This window comes from Anolis sagrei, chromosome 8 (genome assembly GCF_037176765.1).
Source record: "Anolis sagrei isolate rAnoSag1 chromosome 8, rAnoSag1.mat, whole genome shotgun sequence".
NCBI classification, from domain to species: Eukaryota; Metazoa; Chordata; class Lepidosauria; order Squamata; family Dactyloidae; genus Anolis; species Anolis sagrei.
This window is the reverse complement of record NC_090028.1, coordinates 34,465,057-34,487,696: the sequence shown is the minus strand read 5'-3', so window position 1 is coordinate 34,487,696 and position 22,640 is coordinate 34,465,057. Positions and strand designations below refer to the sequence as shown.

At 42.2% G+C, this 22,640-nt stretch overlaps 1 protein-coding gene across 1 annotated transcript in view; it reads right to left on the bottom strand.

Annotated features, from left to right (window-relative positions):
* FTO (FTO alpha-ketoglutarate dependent dioxygenase) overlaps positions 1-22,640 on the bottom strand; it is a 389,582-nt gene that overhangs the window by 261,459 nt on the left and 105,483 nt on the right. Inside the window, exons 6-7 of the mRNA XM_060787826.2 lie at positions 20,059-20,202; positions 6,310-6,429 (exon numbers count right to left, since the gene is read on the bottom strand). Of these exons, the coding sequence (XP_060643809.2) occupies positions 6,310-6,429; positions 20,059-20,202 (264 nt within the window). The remainder of the gene's footprint in view (positions 1-6,309; positions 6,430-20,058; positions 20,203-22,640) is intronic.

Genomic DNA, 22,640 nt, shown 5'->3' with positions numbered 1-22,640 from the left:
AATTAATAAATTAATAAAAATAAAATACAAGAAACAATATAAATAAGAACATCAAAATATAAAATAATAAATTAATAAAAATAAAATACAAGAAACAATATAAATAAGCACATCAAACAATATCAAATTGCAATAATTTAAACACAGAAAATAAATCACAGTGGGCAGTGAGCCTAGAACAAAGTCTGCTTCCAAATATGTGTAAAGACACAACAACAATTGTTTGCTTCAGACCCACATCACAATCTCAATGGTTTTGCTTTCCATAGTTTTAACTAAAGAGTTTGCTTTGCTTCCAAGCGGGATTAAAATTTTGGAGAGAAGTAGGCAAAGCCACGATGTGTATGTCTGAATATACATATATATTTTTGAAAAAGAACAGCTCAGCTTTTATAATTTAAACATTATCTTTATGCGGAGCACAGGTTTATTTATTTTTTAATCACTTAATTCCATAGAAACGAGATCTGTTCCAACACACTGCACTTTTTTATGTTAAATTGCTGTTGAATTTGTTAGCCCACAATTGATTTCCTGTATTACGGCATCTTAGAGATTATGGTTAACTTGAAGAAACAGGGCTAAATTTTTTGATACTTATACCAACATGTCGAGGCAGGATTTTTCCTTTTTCTTTCCTTTCAAATGAGGCTCTGCAAAAGCGCTACTTGAATAGAGTAGCTCAACAGTGCCCCCTGCTGACCAAAGGTGCAAGAGTTTGAAATTTTTCACAAACGGGAAAGGAACACATGAAAAATTGTATCACTGGGTTGGAGTAACACCTTCCAAATGCTGCAACCCTTTAGTAAAGTTCCTCATGTTGTAGTGACCCCCCAACCATAAAATTATTTTCGTTGCTACTTCATAACATAACTTTGCTACTGTTATGAACTCTAATGTAAATATATGATATGCAGGATGTATTTTCATTCCCTGGACTAAATTTGGCACAAATACCCGATATGCTCAAATTTGAATACTGGTGGGGTTGCGGGGATTGCTTTTGTCATTTAGGAGTTGTAGTTGCTGGGATTTATAGTTCACCTACCATCAAAGAACATTCTGAACTCCAGCAACGATGGAATTGAACCAAACTTGGCATACAGAAATCCCATGACCAACAGAAAATACTGGAAGAGTTTGGTAGGCATTGACCTTGAGTTTTGGAGTTGTAGTTCACCTACATCCAGAGTCTAAACCATGGTAGATCTGGACCAAACTTGGCATGAATACTCAATATGCCCAAGTTTTGGAGTTGTAGTTCACCTACAGTTGACCTGCCCAAGTTTTGGAGTTGTACATCACCTACATCCAGAGTCCAAACAATGGTATATCTGGACCAAACGTGGCACTAATACTCAATATGCCCAAATGTGAACACTGGTGGAGTTTGGGGAAAACAGACCTCGACATTTGGGAGTTGTAGTTGCTGGGATTTATAGTTCACCTACAATCAAAGAGCATTCTGAACTCCAACAATGATGGAATTGAACCAAACTTGGTATACAGAACTCCCATGACCAACAGAAAATATGGGAAGGGTTTGGTGGGCATTGACCTTGAGTTTGGGAGTTGTAGTTCACCTACATCCAGAGTCCAAACAATGGTAGATCTGGACCAAACTTGGCACGAATCCTCAATATGCCCAAATGTGAACACTGGTGGAATTTGGGGAAAATAGACCTTGGGGAAAATAGAATTTGGGAATTGCAGTTGCTGGGATTTATAGTTCACCTACAATCAAAGAGCATTCTGAACTCCACCAAAGATGGAATTGAGCCAAACTTCCCACACAGAACCTCCATGACCAACAGAAAATACTGTGTTTTCTCATGGTCTTTGGTGACCCCTCTGACACCCCCCCCCCTCGTGACCCACCCAGGGATCCTGACCCCCAGGTTTTGAAACGCTGATCTATATTTATTTTAATTGCCTTGTATTGTGTCTGTTATTGCTTGTATTGATGTATTGTGGGCTCGGTCTCATGTAAGCCGCTCCGAGTCCCATGGGGAGATGGTAGCGTGGTATAAATAAAGTATTATTATTATTATTATTATTGTTATTATTAGATCAAACTACAGCTGGTTCTATAATGCCATATAATGCAGATTGAACAACATTATTATTTATTTATTTATTTATTTCAAAGTTTTCTATACCGACCTTCTCACCTCTTTGAGGGACTCAGCCCGGTTTCCAACCATAAAAACACATACAATCAGTAAAAATATCATAGTTCACAATTACAGTAACACATTAAAATAGCAAATATATTTAAAACTACGGTGGTCAGTCGTCATAATAAAATCGAATATACATCATCTTCCATCCAAATCTTAGGGTGTTATCTCATTCATCGAAAGCCTGTCCCCATAACCATGTCTTCACCTGTTTCCTGAATGTCAGGATAGACGGGGCGGTTCTGACCTCTGGTGGGAGAGAGTTCCAGAGTAGCGGGGCCACCACCGAGAAGGCCCTGTCCCTCATCCCCACCAGACGCATTTGTGAAGCCGGTGGGACCGAGAGCAGGGCCTCTCCAGACGATCTTAATAATCTTGATGGTTCATAGGGGAGAATACGTTCGGAGAGGTAAACAGGGCCGGAGTCGTTTAGGGCTTTATAGGTTAACACTTGCACTTTGAATTGTGCTCGGAAGCTAATTGGCAGCCAGTGGTGAATTAGTAGAATCAAATAATGGAGTTCAAACTACATTATATAGCACTAGAGTTCAAGATGTGATGAGACAACATTCCAAGGAAATTCACAAACAATTATTAATGGATAGGATGAAGAAGGCAATGCAGGTGCTCTGTATGTCCCAATGGAGCTGCCCTAAATCCTGAACCCACCAACAATAGAATTGGACCAAACTTCCCACACAGAACCCCCAATGCCTTGAAGGGAATTGCTGGTGTGACCCTCCTTCCAGCCTCGCATGCTCTCTCTCACCCACACGTGCGCTCCACACTGCTGTGCACCAAGCACGCCTGCTCTCCCCTCTATACTTCTATCACAACAGAGGAGGGCTTTTGGTGGCAGGATTCGCTGTCTGTTTCCAAAAAAGAAGAGAAGGATGGGCAGAGAGATCTTCAGCCTTCTCTGTCAAAGGGGTTCCTAGGACCATCAGAAATATATGTTTTCTGATGGTCTTTGGTGACTCCACTGAAACTCCCTTACTACCCTCCCCCCAGGGGTCCCAACCCCCAGGTTGAGAAATGCAAGAGTAAAGGGATAAGGAAATGACTTATCCTCTACTAGAACACTACTAGAACAAGCTGTCAAATGTACTCACAGACTCAACAAAAACAACAGACATTCCCAATTAACATTCCCTTCTGTCTCCCTCAATCGGGCAAATTAATGGAGATTAATGTGTTAGAAGTCATAAACTTTTAAAGTTGTCCTTTTAAGATTTTAAATTGGAAGCAGCTCCTGTCTTGGCTCCTCCCCCCCCCCCCCAAAAAAAAGCACACTGATAAATATCATCCCAAGTCCCGTTGAAAAGAGATACACTTGACAGCGCCATGTTTCTAATTAGGGGCACATGGAAACCTCACACCAGTCACGGACAACTCAACCCTTGAGATTTCTCCGGGTATGGAAGATTTCCCTCCTCCCACCCATAGTCTCAGTGCAAGTAACAACCAAACAACTTTTGGGGTTGCTGAGCACCATGGTTACAAAATTAGAGGGGGTCATGATTGCCCAACAAAGAAAGGTTTTGTGGTGGGATTGTGGCGCAGCTGGCTGAGTGTCAGTTGCATTAAGATCACTCTGACCAAAAGGTCATGAGTTTGAAGCCAGCCCGGGTTGGCGTGGGTTTCCAACCAATTGTGTAGCCTGTTGTCGACCTTTGCAACCCGAAAGACAGTTGCATCTGTCAAGTAGGAAAATTAGGTACCACCTCAAAGTGTGTGTGTGGGGGGGGCTAAATTAACTGATTTATGAGGCCATAAAGAAGACTCCAGCAAAGCATTCCAGCGGGGAAGCATGCGGGGAATGCGGAAAGTACTTCATCAGCGTCACAGATGGACGATGAAAGTGACAGTTCCCCTGGCGGCCAGAAAAAGTTAAATAGCCTCTATGTTTGTCTGTATATGTTTGTATGTCAAAAATTGGCATTGAATGTTTGCCATATATGTGTACACTGTAATCTGCCCTGAGTCCCCTGCGGGGTGAGAAGGGCGGAATATAAAAGCTGCAAATAAATAAATAAATAAATAAATTAATTAATTTTCCAAATTATGTGCGATAAGAAGAATTGGCATTTTCCCAATTCCTGAATAGATGCAACATTCCCACCCTTGTAATCACATTCTAATTAAACCTGCAATTTGTACTTATCTCTAGAGTATTCACCACTTTCACAAGAAGTATGAACTGATAAAAAAATTGCAACCCAGAAGATAGTTTCCCTCAAGGTTCTTGTCAAGAGCCCGTCACACTACACAACAATGCTAAGATTCACTTTAAATTCCAACTGGATTACAGTAGAAACACAATTTTACTATACCATTATACGAGGGTTGAATGAAAAGTAATGCCTCCACCTTCGTTACTTGGGTTTGGATGGGAATATTTTAATGACAGGTAATTAAACAGGCAATGTGCTCTTTAATTACCACTATTCACTTTTCTACATAATCACCAGACAATTGGATACATTTCTGCCAATGATGAACAAGTTTTCTGAAGCAGTCATGAAAGAAGTTTGTGCACTTTCATTTCAGGTGTCAGCATCCTGGGTACCAATCATGCACAGATCTTCTGATAGCCAAGCAAAGCAATAATGTGACCCACACGTTCTTGTGAAATGCTGATTATGTTTGAAATTTCTCTCTGAGTGATACGACGATCATCCTGAATCAATCAGTCAACCTTTTGCTTGTGAAACTTGGTGGTTGCTGTCACTGGACGTCCAACTCTTTGTTTGTCACACAAGTCAGATGTTCCCACCTCAACATCTTTAAACTTACTCACCCAACAACACACAGCACTCACATCCACACAATCACCATAAACAGCTTGCATTCTCTGATTAATCTCCTTTGGGGTGACACCTTCTGCTGTCAAGAATTCAATGACTGTACGTTGCTTAAGTCGCATTGACCGACCATCTGCGCAGGGTTCCATTCTTTGCACTTTCAAAACACAGCCATTCAATGCTAAGGCTTTCCGCCAAAGTGGAACTGTAGGGGAGAGTCTACTGAACAAGCCAGTACCTATCACATAACAGTACTGCCATTTGTTGAGGAGTTACGAAGGTGGAGGCATTACTTTTCATTCAACCCTCGTATATAATGGAATTTGAGCACCAAGGATTTTGGAACTCCTAGAACTAAACGTAGGGATACTGAAAGTCCACCATACATCCCAAGGAATCCTGGGATTTGTAGTTTAGGGAGGGACATTTCAAATTCTTAGCCACTATCACCTCCTCAAACACGATTTCCTAAGAATGCAACCATGGCAGTTGAAATAGCATTATGGTACTCTTAAATATGTAGGGTCAAAGGGACCCTTCCGAGAAGATCATTGATGAAACATTACACATTAAAATAAAGGTAGAGATATCTGATGTTTTATTTCAATGAGTTCCTTAGGCCCCAAAAATATGAGATTTTGGGACTTGTGCCAAGAGTATCGGTTGCATTATGAAGCTGGAGAAAGCAATGCAAAGAGGAAAGAGGAGAGATATTATATGATCCATGGGGAATATATTGCTAGATCCCTTGTGGATAATAGTGTGTGTGTGTGTGTGTGTGTATTCACTATACTTGGGCCTACCACAGAATTGCACTAGAGGACCTAGAGAAGACCACAAATAGTTCCTGGAGAGAGGGGTTATTTTGTAGCATGGGAATCATGGATATCAAATCCATGGAAAACAAGGTTGTACCATTTCTTTTTTGTACAATTACACTCTTTCCCTACCACGCTTTCACCCATCTATTAGTATCTAAAATAGTGTTCCTCTGAGCAGGAACCACATGGACCAGGAACCACAACTTGCTGGTTATAGGTTAGACATTTGATGTAGCAATTATTTAGTTTCCTGATGCAGTGATTCCCAAACTTTGGTTCCCCCAGGTGTTTTGGATTTCAACCTCCCAAAGTCCCAACCACCTTAGACAACTGTCAGGACTTCTGGAAAATGAGGTCCAGAACATCTGTAGGACCAAAGTTTGGGAACCATTGTTCTAATTGTTACATTTCACTAACAAACTCTATCAACTCAGCAAAATGAACAATGGGAAGTTGCACGAAGTGTTGAGACACCATAAGGTCAGAAGATGCTAAGATACTTACCTTTAACTCCATCTTCCTCCATCTTTCTTCCAGAGCTGCCATCGGCTCATCCCACCAGTCGGTGCACTTTCGGTAACGTTTACCCTGGAACCAAAATTGCCGTAGCCATTCGAACTCAACCTGCAAAAACACAAAAATAATCTTTTCTAAATGTCTGGTGAGTCAAACCCTGTATACACATTCTGACAAATGATGCCAATTTTATTGTATGAGATCAATATTTGTGATATGGTGGTATTGCAACATTTGCAAGAGATGAATTCTTGAGAGTTACTAGCTACTAGTTACTCTCAAGAAAAGTCTTCACCTCTCAAACTCCATTCGTAATTTTTTGAATTTATTTCTCTTCTCTACAAAAAAAAATTAGATCTCAGGCTCATTCAACAGCAAGTTCAATGCGAGAACATGGAGGAAATGCATAATTAAACAGCAGAATGGATGATTTAAGATTAGCCATATTAATATCATTTTATAATAAGATTTATATCCCACTTCTTAGTCGCATGATCCTGAAAAGCCACTTGGAACAGATTGTAATTATATACTCGTATGCACACCTTCAAGACTCCTGTTGATGTATGACAACACTATGAATTTCAGAGATGGTTTGTCATTGCCTTCCAATAAAATATAGCCTCCTTTGCCTGGTATTTCTTGGTGGTTCCCAATCCAACTATTAATTAGACCGATTCTGTTTAGTTTCCAAGAACATGTGGAATTCAGTACCTTCAAGGTCCTTAGATCTATGCATACATAGAACCAGAACTTGGGACAACCATGGTCTCCAGGGGTCCTATCCAATGCTAAAACGTCTACAATACATTGTTGAAGGCTTTTTGCCTGCATCTATGGCACGCATCCTCAGAGATTGTGAGGTATCCTTGCCATAGATGTAGGTGAAAGGTCAGGAGAGAATGCTTCTAGAACAGTGGTTCTCAACCTGGGATCCCAAGATGTTTTTGGCCTACAACTCCCAGAAATCCCAGCTAGTTTACCAGCTGTTAGGATTTCTGGGAGTTGGAGGCCAAAAACATCTGGGGACCCCTGGTTGAGAACCACTGTTCTAGAACATGGCCATATAGCCTGAAAAACCTACAACAACCCAGTGATTCCAGCCATGAAAGCCTTCAACAATGTATTGTAGAAGTTTGAGCATTGGATAGGATCCCTGGAAACCAAGGTTGTCCCAAGTTCTGGTTCTGGGTCTGTGTATGCAACCCAGTCTACAATACACTTTTCTAGACATTTGTAGGTCCTCTGGTGTGACAATGGTCATTTTCTGCCAGAAGTTGACTATAGAGTAGATCTGGAGGACCAAGGGAGTCCTCTCAGGTGAACTACTAGTTCTCTTATCTACTCAGCTGTATGGAGAACCGATACACAAAACCCTTATTCAACGTCGCATTTTGCCACTACTGTTGTTGGGAAGGAACAACAAAGCTTAAGACAGTTGACTTCTTAAATCACCAAGTTCAATTCTATTTCTTTGACATAACTTCTTCCCACGCCTTTTTCTTCCTATATATATATATATATATATATATATATATATGCAATGATTTGCAGTTCTGGTCAATTAGAACTGTGTATTTATCTTTGTTTTGGTCATTGTGTTTCTCCTACACATGGGCTCAAATCTCTTCTCAGTCTTCACCTGCAACTACAAAGGCATGTCTTCTGTTTACTCTTGTATAAACTGTGATGGACAAAACAAAGAGAAACTTGTGGGTAGACCAAGCTTGACCAAAAAGGGAAAAAAACCCAAAGCCTAAATTCTCACCTGAGAATATTCTCTCTGCCTCCGCTCCCCACCACTTCCTCCTCCCCCAGGCAAAACAGAACAGATACAACAGTCTGAAAGTGATTTTAGTTGACAGTGGCTAAATGGTTGTTTGATGTGTGTAACTGCTTTCAATAGAAGCTCTTTAAACAAAAGAGCTATAGATACCAAAAAAAGAAAAACCCACATCAAAATAAAATAAAAACGACAACTATGTTGACAAAACAGATTGGCAGGATTAGTGGACACCATCTAACAGAGCTAGAACTTTGATGCTTTGAAAGAAAGGTTACACAAACAGTTTTAACTTCTCTTGGTACACAGGCTTAATAATATATGTCCTTTCCTAGTGGAGTTCATCTAAAGCCTATCAATTGTCTACTATTAGTCTAATACGAGAGCCAGTGGAGTGATTTGTGTTTTGGACCAATGCTCCGGAGACCAGGGTTGGAATCAGTGTCCACTAGCTGATCTTGGGAAAGTCAAATTGGGTTGTTGTAGGGTTTTTTCGGGCTATATGGCCATGTTCTAGAGGCATTCTCTAGAAAAAACCTACAACAACCCAGTGATTCCGGCCATGAAAGCCTTCGACAATATAAAGTCTCATTCTCTAAGCTTCAGAGAATGGTAATGGCAAACGTCTCCTAACAAATCATGCCAAGGAAAGACTGCGACAAAGTTGACAATGTAATTGCAACTAGAAGACTTAGAGGTTCCTAAAAAGATGTTGTCTCTAGAAAACTCTAGGTTCTCAAGTATGACCCTAGATCTAGGGAAGTAATGCTACCCCTCTATTCCGTTTTGGTTAGACCACACCTGGAATATTGTGTCCAATTCTGGGCACCACAATTCAAGAGAGATATTGACAAGCTGGAATGTGTCCAGAGGAGGGCGACTAAAATGATCAAGGGTCTGGAGAACAAGCCCTATGATGAGCAGCTTAAGGAGCTGGGCATGTTTAGCCTGAAGAAGAGAAGGCTGAGAGGAGATATGATGATAGCCATGTATAAATATGTGAGAGGAAGCCACAGGGAGGAGGGAGCAAGCTTGTTTTCTGCTTCCTTGGAGACTAGGATGCGGAACAATGGCTTCAACTACAAGAGAGGAGATTCCATCTGAACATGAGGAAGAACTTCCTGACTGTGAGAGCCGTTCAGCAGTGGAACTCTCTGCCCTGGAGTGTGGTGGAGGCTCCTTCTTTGGAAGCTTTTAAACAGAGGCTGGATGGCCATCTGTCAGGGGTGATTTGAATGCAATACAACTGCTGCTTGGCAGGGGGTTGGACTGGATGGCCCATGAGGTCTCTTCCAACTCTTTGGTTCTATGATTCTATGACCCTATGGTCAACCTCTGGAGGACGTTTACCATTGAACTGCACTAAAGGATCTAGAGATTCCTAAATCAAATCTGTACATAATCAGATGTAGAGAAGTCAATCCTACAAATACAGAGGGCCAACTGTACATATAGTTGTCCATCTCCATTTCAGTCATGTATTTGATTGTCGATGGATTTCTGCATTTGCTGTCACTTTTGCTGCTGCCCAACAGATGGCCATCCAGCCTCTGTTTAAAAGCTTCCAAAGAAGGAGTCTTCACCACACTCTGGGGCAGAGAGTTCCACTGCCAAACAGCTATCACAGTCAAGAAGTTTTTCCTAATGTTCAGATGGAATTTCCTTTCTTGTAGTTTGAAGCCATTGTTCTGTGTCCTAGTCTCCAAGGCAGCAGAAAACAAGTTCGCTCCCTCCTCCCTGTGGCTTCCTCTCACATATTTATACATGGCTATCATATCTCCTCTCATCCTTCTCTTCTTCAGGCTAAACATCCCCAGCTCTTTACGCCACTCCTCATAGGGCTTGTTCTCCAGACCCTTGATTATTTCAGTCGCCCTCCTCTGGACACATTCCAGCTTGTCAATATCTCTCTTCAATTGTGGTGCCCAGAATTGGACACAATATTCCAGGTGTGGTCTAACCAAGGCAGAATAGAGCATGGGGAACATGACTTCCCTGGATCTAGACGCTAAACTCCTATTGATGCAGGCCAAAATCTCATTGGCTTTTTTTTTGCCACCACATCACATTGTTGGCTCATGTTTAACTTGTTGTCCATGGCTTCTCCTGAGGGAAAGCTTTCTCTTCTCGCCTAGAATGATAGTTCCGTAACAGTGATGACAAGAACAGCATTAACATGAGGAGATGGGCAAGCAGGACCATAGGGAGAGGAACGTAACTTCTGAACAGTGCCAAATTTTGAATGTTCATTTATTATTTCCTCATTCTAAACAAAAGGTATTTTTATTTCTTTGTTCCTAAAAAAGGAGTACGTGTGTCTGTTTGTTTACCAGTGTTCCTTGCACACACAGAGGAATATCATATTTTTTAACCAAAGCACAAGACGTACAAGCCTTCCTCAGCCTGATGAACCAGATCAAGACACAGCGGTCAGCTGAATGGCACTACCCCAGAGTGCATTGTAAAAGCAAGCGAATGCTGCACACTTTTTTTTTTTGTCTTGATCTTCTTCTGTTTGTCGCACTGATTTGCCCTGGCATCACAGCAACCCCTTTCCCCTCACCCTTTAAGCTATTATTAAAGGCACACTTTGGAGAGGAACAGTCAATAAGGCACGGGAGGGGGGAAAGGCCAACGCCCGCGCCGACTGACATTTGGCAAGCCAAGGGTGGCGGTAGTCCTCCGTCAATTATTGAAAGGCACTGGGCTGCTGAAATGCCACCTAGGCAGGGGAGCTCTATTTCGTCTCTTCAGTGCCAGCTGGGCCACTAACCGGGCTGCCATTTCAGCACGATGCGCTAAACCAGTGTTTCTCAACCTTCCTAATGCCACCACCCCTTAATACAGTTACTCATGTGGTGGTGACCCCCAACCATAACATTATTTTAGTTGCGACTTCCTAACTGTCATTTTGCTACTGTTATGAATTCTAATGTAAATATCTGATCTGCAGGATGTATTTTCATGCATTGGACCAAATTTGGCACAAATACCCAATACACATATAACTGAATCCAGACAAGACAGAGGTCCTACTGGTCAGTCGGAAGGCCGAACAGGGTATAGGGTTACAGCCTGTGTTAGACGGGGTTACACTCCCCCTGAAGACGCAGGTTCGCAGCTTGGGAGTGATCCTGGACTCACCGCTGAGCCTGGAACCTCAGGTCTCGGCGGTGGCCGGGAGAGCTTTCGCACAATTAAAACTTGTGCGCCAGCTGCGCCCGTACCTTGGGAAGTCGGATCTGGCCACGGTGGTCCACGCTCTTGTCACATCCCGGCTGGATTACTGCAACGCACTCTACGTGGGGTTGCCATTAAAGACTGCTCGGAAACTACAACTAGTCCAGCGAGAAGCAGCCAGATTGCTCACCGGAGCGACGTACAGGGAGCACACCACCCCCCTGTTGCGTCAGCTCCACTGGCTGCCGATCCAATTCCGAGCGGAATTTAAAGTGCTGGTCTTGACCTATAAAACCCTATACGGTTCCGGCCCAGTGTATTTGTCCGAACGGATCTCCCTCTACATCCCACCTCGAAGTTTAAGATCTTCTGGGGAGGCCCTGCTCTCGACCCCGCCGGTCTCACAAGTGAGGCTGACGGGGACGAGGAGCAGGGCCTTCTCAGTGGCGGCCCCCCGCCTGTGGAATTCACTCCCCGGGGAGATTAGATTGGCTTCTTCCCTCCTAGCATTTAGGAAAAAACTAAAGACCTGGATGTGGGACCAAGCTTTTGGTCACTCTGATAATTAACTCAAGGACCTGGCGATAGACAAAGATAATTGGAATAGAACGGATGTACGGCTCTGATATATGGACTCTGACATGAGATGGTTTTAGGTATTATGTTTTTATGATGTATTGATGTTTTAATCTGATTGTTGAATTGTGATAGTGTTTGGATTACTTGTTGTGTTTTGGGCATCTAATTGTGCCCTCCCTGTGAGCCGCCCTGAGTCCCCCTCGGGGTGAGAAGGGCGGGGTATAAGTGAATGAAATAAATAAATAATAAATACACCCAAATGTGAATACTGTGATTGATTTTATCATTTAGGGGTTGTAGTTGCTGGGATATATTAGGGTTCACCTACAATCAAAGAGCATTCTGAACTCCGCCAATGATGGAATTGAACCCAACATGGCACACAGAACTCCCATGACCAACAAAAAAATACTGGAAGGGTTTGGTGGGCATTGACCTTGAGTTTTGGAGTTGTAGTTCACCCACCTACATATATATATATATATTGTCGTGTCAGGAGAAAATCACTTCTGGTGTGAGAGAATTGGCCGTCTGCAAAGACGTTGCCCAGGGGATGCCCGGATGATTTGATGTTTTTATCATCCTTGTAGGAGGCTTCTCTCATGTCCCCGCATGAGGAGCTGGAGCTGATAGAAGGAGCTCATCCACCTCTTCCCAGATTCGAACCTGCAACCTGTCGGTCTTCAGTCCTGACGGCACAGGGGTTTAACCCACTGCGCCACCTCCAGATAATGTGGACTCAAACGATGGATCTGGACTAAACTTAGCATGAGTACTCAGTATGCCCAGATGTGAACACTGGTGGAGATTGGGGGAAATAGACCTTGACATTTGGGAGTTGTATTGTTGGAATTTATAGTTCACCTACAATCATAGAGCCACCAACGATATAACTGGTCAAACTTTCCACACAGAACCCCCCTGACCAACAGAAAATACTGTGTTTTCTGATGGTCTTTGGCGACCCCTCTGACACCCACTCGCAACCCCCCCCCCAGGGGTCCCGACCCCCAGGTTGAGAACCACTGTGCTAAACGGTTACCTGAGTTTTGTCTCAATGGTGGCCTAGCCATGCCATCAACAAAGTACTTTTCAGTACATGTTGACAATCCAGATTGCCATGGATGATTCAAACTCTCCTAGTAGGAGAAACCTCCAGTATTCCCCTTTCCAAACAACCACCATTGCAGTAAGAGTTGCTGGTGTTTAGCAAGAGCTGGGAAGATTCATCCACATCCAAAGAATCGCTTATTTATTTATTTATTTATTTATTTAGAACACTTTTGCCCCACCCTTGTCAACCCCTGGGAAGGGGGGGGACTCAGTGCGGCTTCCAATTGGCAACAATTTGACGCCGCATCTATATAAATAAAAATGTAATGTTCGTTTGTGGGATTAACATAACTCAAAAAATACTGGACAGATTGCCACCAAATTTGGCCACAAGACACCTACTAACACAATGAGTGACCATCACTCAAAAAAAATATTTTGTCACTTGGGAGGTGTCGTTGCTGGGATTTATAGTACACCTACAATCAAAGAGCATTCTGAACTCCACCAATGATGGAATTGAACCAAATGTGGCACACAGGACTTCCATGACTAACAGAAACCACTAGAAGGGTTTGGTGGGAATTGCCCTTGTGTTTGGGTGTTGTAGTTCATCAACATCCAGAGAGCACTGTGGACTCAAACAATGAAGGATATAGACCAAACTTGGCACATATACTCCATATGCCCAAATATGGAAACAGATGGAGTTTGGGGAAAATAGACCTTGACATCTGGGAGTTGTAGTTAACCTACAATCAAAGAGCATTCTGGCCCCCACCAATGATAGAACTGGGCCTAACTTCCCACACAGAACCTCCATGACCAACAGAAAATACTAAAGGCCATCCAGTCCAACTCGCTTCACTGGGGCAAGAAAACATAATCAAAGCCCTCCTGACAAAGAACCATTCAGCCATAGATATAGATAGATATATATGATTCACACACAGAGAGATATAGTATCATAGATTTGAAAAGGACTCCTAAAGAAGGACAATTATATGTTTCATGTTCCAGAGTGGGCAAACCAGACAATCTCTACATCAACACTGACAAAGAAATAGCAAGAAATACTGTTTACCCACAAGCATCAAGACATTACATATATTAGAAATCAACCACCTTCTCATTATTTTCCACATCACCAGACTGGGCCACAGCAACGCGTGGCCGGGATGGCTAGTAATAAAATACAAACACCAATAATATAGTAGTAAAAGCATAAAAACATTAAAATATTAAACATTAAACCAATATACTTACAGTACACTGAGCTATTACCAGTTCGGTGGTCATTTATCTAGCCATACACCATGATTGAATACTCCATTTAACTTATCCATAATCCATTTCCAAGCCATTGTCAACATTGTAAAATGTGATTTTATCTTGTCGATTTGGCTTTATGTATTTATTCTGTTTGTATTTTACTGTATTATGATGTTATGATGTTATTAGTTTACTTGTGTATGCATTTTCTGTTGTTAGTTGGCCTGAGTCCCTCTGCGGAGGTTGAGAAGAACGGGATATAAAAGTTCTGAATAAATAAATCAATAATAAATAAATTGTCAATTGTCATTGCCGTCTAATTACCCGAAGGCCTGGTCCCACATCCACGTTTTTACCTTATTTCTAAAGGTGAGGAGGGATGATGATGACCTAATTTCCCTGAGGAGTGAGTTCTACAGGTGGGGGGCCACCACCAAGAAGGCCCTGCCCCTCGTCCCCGCCAAATGTCTTTGAGACAGAGGTGGGGCTGAGAGAAAGGGTCCCCCAAAAAAGATCTTAAACTCCGAGGTAAGATGTAGAAGAACATACCTTCGGACAGTTACGCTGGACCGGAGCTGTATAGGGTTTTATAGGTCAAAACCAGTAGATTACCACTATGGCAAATGCTATCAATCATTGGTCTGAGCCCAGCAATCCCAAAACACTGTTTCTCTAAAGTGACCATTGATAGCTGATCCTGATGCTGGAGAACATCAAACAATAGCTGCTCACTTCAAAGTCACTGGGGTAGCAAACCTGTTCCAGTTTAACTCTGGACTGTAAAAGAGTTATGCAAAGATTAGGATACTGGCTATCTAATGTTCCAGTCAGCAAGTGACCCAGGAACCAGGAGATTGGAGTACAAAAACTCTTGAGGAGTTAATGCAATTCAGGCCAGTCACATTAAAACCAGCAGAATGAAGGAAGAAGCAATAGAGTGGTTGTCAGACAGTCCAGAAGTCATTCCGCAAGTCAGTAGTCCAGATAAACAAAGCCAGTAAAATAGAGTCGTAAATCATAGTCAGTCCAAGGTCAGAATAGCTAGTCGCCAAGAAGCAGGGTTAAAAGCAACAAAGCTGCCAAGCAGTGGTTAGGAAATTTATGGGCAACTGTTTCAAGACACCAGGGTTGTTATTGCAGAGAATGAGAGACCTGTACACTACTGGAAGTAAAGCAGGACACACACACACACACACACACACACACATCCATAATGGTTTAAAAATCAAAATTATTAGTAAGTGCCAGCCATTCTGCTACCCATCTCATTCAGAAAGCATTTTGTTGCTATGTGCCTTCAAGTTTGGTTGTTATAGGTTTTTTTGGGGGTATATGGCCATGTTCTAGAGGCATTCTCTCCTGACGTTTCACCTGCATCTATGGCAAGCATCCTCAGAGGTTGTGAGGTCTCAAGCATCCTCAGAGGTGTCACAACCTCTGAGGATGCTTGCCATAGATGCAGGTGGAACATCAGGAGAGAATGCCTCTACAACATGGCCATATACCCCCCAAAAAACCTATAACAACCCAGTGATTCCAGCCATGAAAGCCTTCAACAATGCCTTCAAGTTGTTTCTGATTTATGGTGAACTTAATGTGAATGTATCATGTGGTCTCCTTGGCAAGATTTGTGGGAGGAGAGTTGTATTTGCCTCCTGGTGACTTGCTGAGGGCCATTAAATGGGTTTCCATGGAAGAGCATGGATTCAAACTCTGGTTTCTGGAGTCATAGGCCAGTGCCCAGACTACTGCACCATACTTAGTCACAGAAAGCAGACCCACATTCAATATTGCTTCTTCCATAGGATGGATGCAAAGAAGGCAGCAGCATCAGTTGACTGTGGTTTGGACGATGTGCTCTGCTTTCACTTCACCAGCACACTATTCCCAACAACTTCAGCTGAAGACAGTGGCATTCCCTTCAAATGGATTGGGACAGAGTGGAATGCCAAAAAGAAGCAATCGATGACACATGCCAAAACATTTCCTCAAAGACAGAACTTGGGCCTTGAGCTTAATGGAAGACAGAAAGGATAGGATTGTAACCACAGCAATCAATAACGAACACAATGCTCAAGTTTGCTTCTGTGCCAAAAAGATTTTTGTATTCTCCTTGACCTACCCATCTAGCTTGGCAGATGTGTTTTCTTTTCCCCATTTCAAGGCATTCACCCATGAGTGCTTTTTCTCCAACTGTCTAGGAGAACCATTCTAGACAAATTCCATCAGCTGAATAAATCTGCTTCAAGTATTTGGCCACATCAACCACTCAGCCTTTATTCTGCAGTGCCAGATCACATATTTCAAGGTGAATTACCAGTGACCACACAATCCCCCGATTGCTTGAAGGGGTAAACTTAATTCATTCTGTAACCACAGTGTGGGCTATTGCTTCTTCTTCTTGGTTGTTGCATAGAACGCACTAACTCAACCAAGTCACCCGGCGGTTACAAGAATAACCTTATTCCGCTCTTTGATGACAACACATAATGTCGACCAAATATTTCAAGCAGCTTTTTCAACCCTAGAACAGGAGTAGGAGACAGGTCTGCTCATCTATGATTTTTTTGATTATGTTCTCCATGAAACAGTCCACCCATATATGATCTTTCCCCTCTACAGTTCAATCAAGTTCAAATCAAGAGTATATTATTGTGTTCGAGTCAAAGGGTATCAAGTAGCAGGATCCAAGTACAGCCAAATGCAATTTGCAGATGGACTGGCCAATCCTTCAGTGTCAATGGAAAGTTGGGAGGGGGGACGTGGAAACAAGGACTGACATGCTAGGCACAAAGATGCATGCACAGAAGAGTAGCAATTTCTATTATATGGGTCCAATTTCTGCAAGGAAGACTGTACACAGAGTTCTGTGCTTCATAGACACCCATACAGAGAGAGTTAGAAATACTTCACTTTTCTGCTAACAGCAATAGCCTGAATCTGGCAAATCTATTATTCAATATTTATTTGTAGGAAGGGGTACACACTTTGGGGAAGAGCACTCATTTCATGTCATTGTTTTCTCATAGACCAGTGGTTGTTGTCACATTGCCAAGGCTCTGGCTTATTCAGGTAGAGATGAATCAAACAATCACTCTGTTTGTATAAAACAACTTAATTAAAACAGCACTTACTTTCTGGCTGTTTTAATAGTCCAAAATATAAAACATAAAGACTTCACTCAGCCACAGAATATAAAAACAAAAACAGCAAACACTGATACAGGTTCAAGATAACTCCGTAGTCAAAAGGTCCATTCCCGTTGTCAAACGCCGAGAGTTCAATAAAAAAAATCCAGAGATCAGAAATCTATACCCCAGTCAAAAGCCAGTCCAAGATTCAAGGTTCTAGGATTCCAAAGGTTCAGGAGACAAGTCAGGACACTGAAAATCCAGAAACCTGGGGGGAAACCAGCAGCATCTACCACCAAGATAAAACAAACACTTTTCTCCCAAAGATCAGTCCCAAGACTAGCTCCTTATATCCAGAAGCACCCAGCTGCAACCTATCTCTTGCATACCTCCACCCTTAATTGCTTTCACCCATGAACTCTTACTTACAGATTACTCAACCCTTTAGAACTAAGACTTACATTAACCCTTCCATCACCAACTGCTAGGCCTACCACCACCAACCACCATCAACTGCAGAACATGATACATGATAGTTCTCTACCTGTGAGTCCCCACGTGTTTTGGCCTACAACTCCCTGAAATCCTAGTCAGTTTACCAGCTGTTAGGATTTTCTGAAAGTTGAAGGCCAAAACATCTGAGGACACACAGGTTGAGAACCACTATCATAGACGACACCTATGGTGGTTGGCAGCTCAAGAGTCAGCAGGACACTGAATCTATTTTGAAAGCTATATCCAAGGTGCTGAGCTTATTTTGTGAATTGGGTTGAGAAGGGCGAGGTACAAATATTTGAAAATAATAATAATAATAATAATAATAATAATAACTTAGATTTCCAGATAAGGCCAGACTGGTTGTGTTTGGGATGGCATTCAGAGGTTGGACCTGTACAACTGTATAACAAGACTGGAGAAGAAAACAAAGACTCATTTTATTTCTAAGTATGTCTATGTGTATGAGACAGAGACAAACAGCTTACTTTTACATTATTTCTTTTGTTCTTAGCTGCAAAATTTCCCATACCCTTGAAAATCTTGTTAAAGCACTGCAATATCTCTAGGATTCGGGATGTAAAACTGAGATTTTCTTCAAACATATGCCTTGCAGATTAACAACATACCAGTCGTATTAGGCCATGAACCTTCCAAACGTTACCCTATAATTAGTGTACAAAAGGCATGCGGTCTTTTTCTTTTCTTCTTTTCTTTTCCTTTTTTTTTAAAGGAAGAATCAAAGATCTGTATTAACACTGCAGATGTCTAGGCTTCCCGTTTACACCCATCACTGAGAAAGGAAACGTGTCTCTGCAGCAACGTAAACCACAGAGAAGTGGGCCACATGTGTGGCAAAGATGAGATTTATCATGGGGAGGGGCATCTCATATCAAATGGAATTAACCCTCATACTGACAAAACCTTAGAATAGATAGAGAGGGTGACTGAAAGTCCCTAAATGGACAAGTTGCTGTCCATGTGCAGAAGAGAGCCAATTGTTTTGATTCAGAGGTACAAATGGAAGGCCATAAAAATAATGCACAAAGATGGAGTAGGAAAGAGTTGGGATGAGCTTCTTACTGACTCTATAAATGCTATGAAGGAACTTGAGACATTTAGCATTCAATGTAGCATCCTCTACTGCAGTGGTTCCCAACCTTTTTTTTTTTCTACCAAGGACCACCTGACCAGGGACAACTTTGACCAGGGACCACTTGATTAGGAACCACTTTGACCAGGGACCACTTGACCAGTGACTACTTTGACCAGGGACTACTTTGAACAGGGAACACTTTGACCAGGGACCACTTTGACCGGGGCCATTTGACCAGGGATCACTTGACCAGGGTCCACATTGATCAAGGACTACTTTGACCAGGGACCACTTTGAGCAGGTACCACTTTGACCGGGACCACTTGACCAGGGACCACTTTGTTCAGGGACCATTGACCAGGGACTACTTTGACCAGGGACTACTTTGACCAGGGACCACTTGACCAGGAACCACTTTGTCCAGGGACCACTTTGACCAGGGACCACTTGACCAGGGACCACTTTGACCAGGGACCACTTTGACCAGGAACCACTTACCAGGAACCACTTTGACCGGGGCCATTTGACCAGGGATCACTTGACCAGGGTCCACTTTGACCAGGGACCACTTTGACCAGGGACTACTTTGACCAGGGACCACTTGACCAGGAACCACTTTGTCCAGGGACCACTTGACCAGGGACCACTTACCAGGAACCACTTTGACCAGGGTTCACTTGATTAGGGACCACTTTGACCAGGGCCAACTTTGACCAGGGACTACTTTGACCAGGGACCACTTTGACCAGGGACCACTCTCCAACATTAGTACCAAAAGGGTTTTTGGTCAACTTTAGATTTAGTTTGGTTATTTGGGGTGCTGATTCAGAAAACTGCATTGGATAGACCACATCAGCTCTAGTTTCTGATACAGAACATATAACATCAAGTAGTCACCATCTGCTTTCCTACAGAAAACCATATTTAGAAAGCCTCGGCACTAAAAGAGGGTTTCATGAGACCAGTTGCTCTCGTTGCAAGAGAGTAGTAACAGTGAGGCCGAAGATCATAATTTAGTTCTTGCCGACCACTGGTGGTCCACAGACCACAGGTTGGGAACCACTGTTCTATTGAGTTATGGTTGTCCTATGTTTTAGCTACAACCTTCTCCAAGTGAATGAAGCACCACAAATGCAAGCTCCTCTTACCTCATTATGTGTTTCTCCCGTTCTCTTTATATCTCTGACATCCAGCGATTTCAAAGATGGGCATCTCGACTCAGCATCAGTATGCAAGTTCTCAAGTGCTGCATTGCATCGTTCCATAATATATGTCAGAGTCCCTTGAGAGCACTGCCACAATTTGTGGAGACAGAAAGAAGAGGTAACTTAAAACAAAATTGAATGGGCATGTGAAACCAACCCAAAGCCCTTTGACCCTAGTTAGGTAGAATTAATATGGTTATATTAATTGTATATCACATATAATATTACTAATAATATTAAATATAATGGTATAGTACAATATAGTAATATATAATACTGATATTGTACAATGCTAATAATATAAAACATTGTATGTATATCTTGTAAGCCGCTCTGAGAAGGGTGAGAAGGGCGGCATTTAAATGTCGTAAATAAATACATAAATAAATAAATAATACTGAGTGTTTGTGTCTACTGTATAGGGTACATAAATAGAGATATCTATGTATGGGGGGCCCTTGATGGCACAGCGGGTTAAACCACTGAGTTGCTGAACTTGCTGACCAAAAGGTTGTTGGTTTGAATCCGGGGAGTGGGGTGAGCTCCCACTGTTAGCCCCAGCTTCTGCCAAACTATCAGTTCGAAAACATGCAAATATGAGTAGATCAATAGGTACTAATTCTGCAGGAAAGTAACGGTGCTCCATGCAGTCATGCTGGCCACATGGCTTTGGAGGTGTCTACAAACAACGCCAGCTCTTTGGCTTAGAAATGGAGATGAGCACAAACCTCCAGAGTCAGACACGACGAGACTTAATGTCAGTGGAAACCATTACCTTTACCTTATGTATGGTGATATATATTTGTATATGTCTGCATGTATTCGATATGGATGGATGAATATTCATTCCTCCATAAAGCAACTCTTATCCCCACACTGGACTGACCACTGTTCTTGAAGGCTATATCAACAGACCAAGGATGCCTCTACAATGTACAGTTAATGGAGTTTGACACCACTTTAACTGCCATGGAATCAACTTCAATATATACCTTTGGATTTTGCTTTACATTTATTTATTTGTTCAATTTATACCCTGCCTTTCTACCACCAAGAGACTCAATGTGGCTTAGAAAGCATTTTTTAATTTATTGTCGAAGGCTTTCATGGCTGGAATCACTGGGTTGTGGTAGGTTTTTTCGGGCTATATGGCCATGGTCTAGAGGCATTCTCTCCTGATGTTTCGCCTGCATCTATGGCAAGCATTCTCAGAAGTAGTGAGGTCTGTTGAAACTGGGAAAAAAGGTTTATATATCTGTGGAATGACCAGGGTGAGACAAAGGACTCTTGTCTGCTGGAGCTAGGTGTGAATGTTCCAACTGACCACCTTGACTAGCATATAGTCTACCCTGTGCCATGCAGCTGTGGACAAGTCTACAGAACATGAAAGGCACTGCAGATTACTTCAACCAGAGAAGTCGGCCATAGCAGAGCACCTGATGAACCAACCTGGACACAACATATTATTTGAGAACACAGAAATGCTGGAACACTCTCACAACCACCATGTCAGACTACACAGAGAAGCCATTGAAATACACAAGCATGTGGACAATTTCAACAGAAAGGAGGAAACCATGAAAATGAACAAAATCTGGCTACCAGTATTAAAAAACTCTAAAATTACAACAGCACAACAACAGAGAGGAAACAAACAAGGACATCTAATCACCTCTCAACAAAAGTCTGCTCAGGCCATTATATGCTAATCAAGGTGGTCAGTTGAAACATTCACACCTAGCTCCAGCAGACAAGAGTCCTTTGTCCCACCCTGGTCATTCCACAGATATATAAACCCCTTTTCCCAGTTCCAACAGACCACACTACCTCTGAGGATGCTTGCCATAGATGCAGGCAAAACGTCAGGAGAGAATGCCTCTAGACCATGGCCATATAGCCTGAAAAAACCTACAACAACCCATTTTTTAATTGAAGAGTTAAAATTTGGAAACATTAGTCTATTGAAGTATAATTGGTTTCAATGTGAGGACTGTGGATTAAAATGTCTTGTTCATCTTTATTCATTACGGCGTGTTAGAATATTCTGCCTAATGAAGTGGGGTCAAGATATATCACTCGGGGGTGGAAGATGTAGAAAAATGCTCAAAACAAAAAAAAAAATGTGTCGCAGGCTGTAATTACTGGACAGCCGATCCTCCCCTTACACACAACTTCCTTCTGTATCAGAAGAACACACACAACATAAAATCAGACTTTCCTTTCAAGAAGCACAAGGAAGAGCCTGTATCAAAACGTTTCAGTTTAAATATTTATAAGGGCAGCCAAATCTCCAGGAATAACCTTGAGAAAAGGACCCCTTGGTGTTCTAATTCTTTGTATTTAACATTTCCATACTATATTATGTGAGGTCACAAAGGTTTATAAAAACAAAGGAAGAGCTTCTAAAAAGGAAGAACTTTTCTTTTCCTTTCCTTTTTTCTCGTCTGCATAAGTACATGTGCATTTTAATATCAGGATAACACACTGGCAAAAGGTCAGAGAGTCCCGTCTTCACGGCAAAGTAC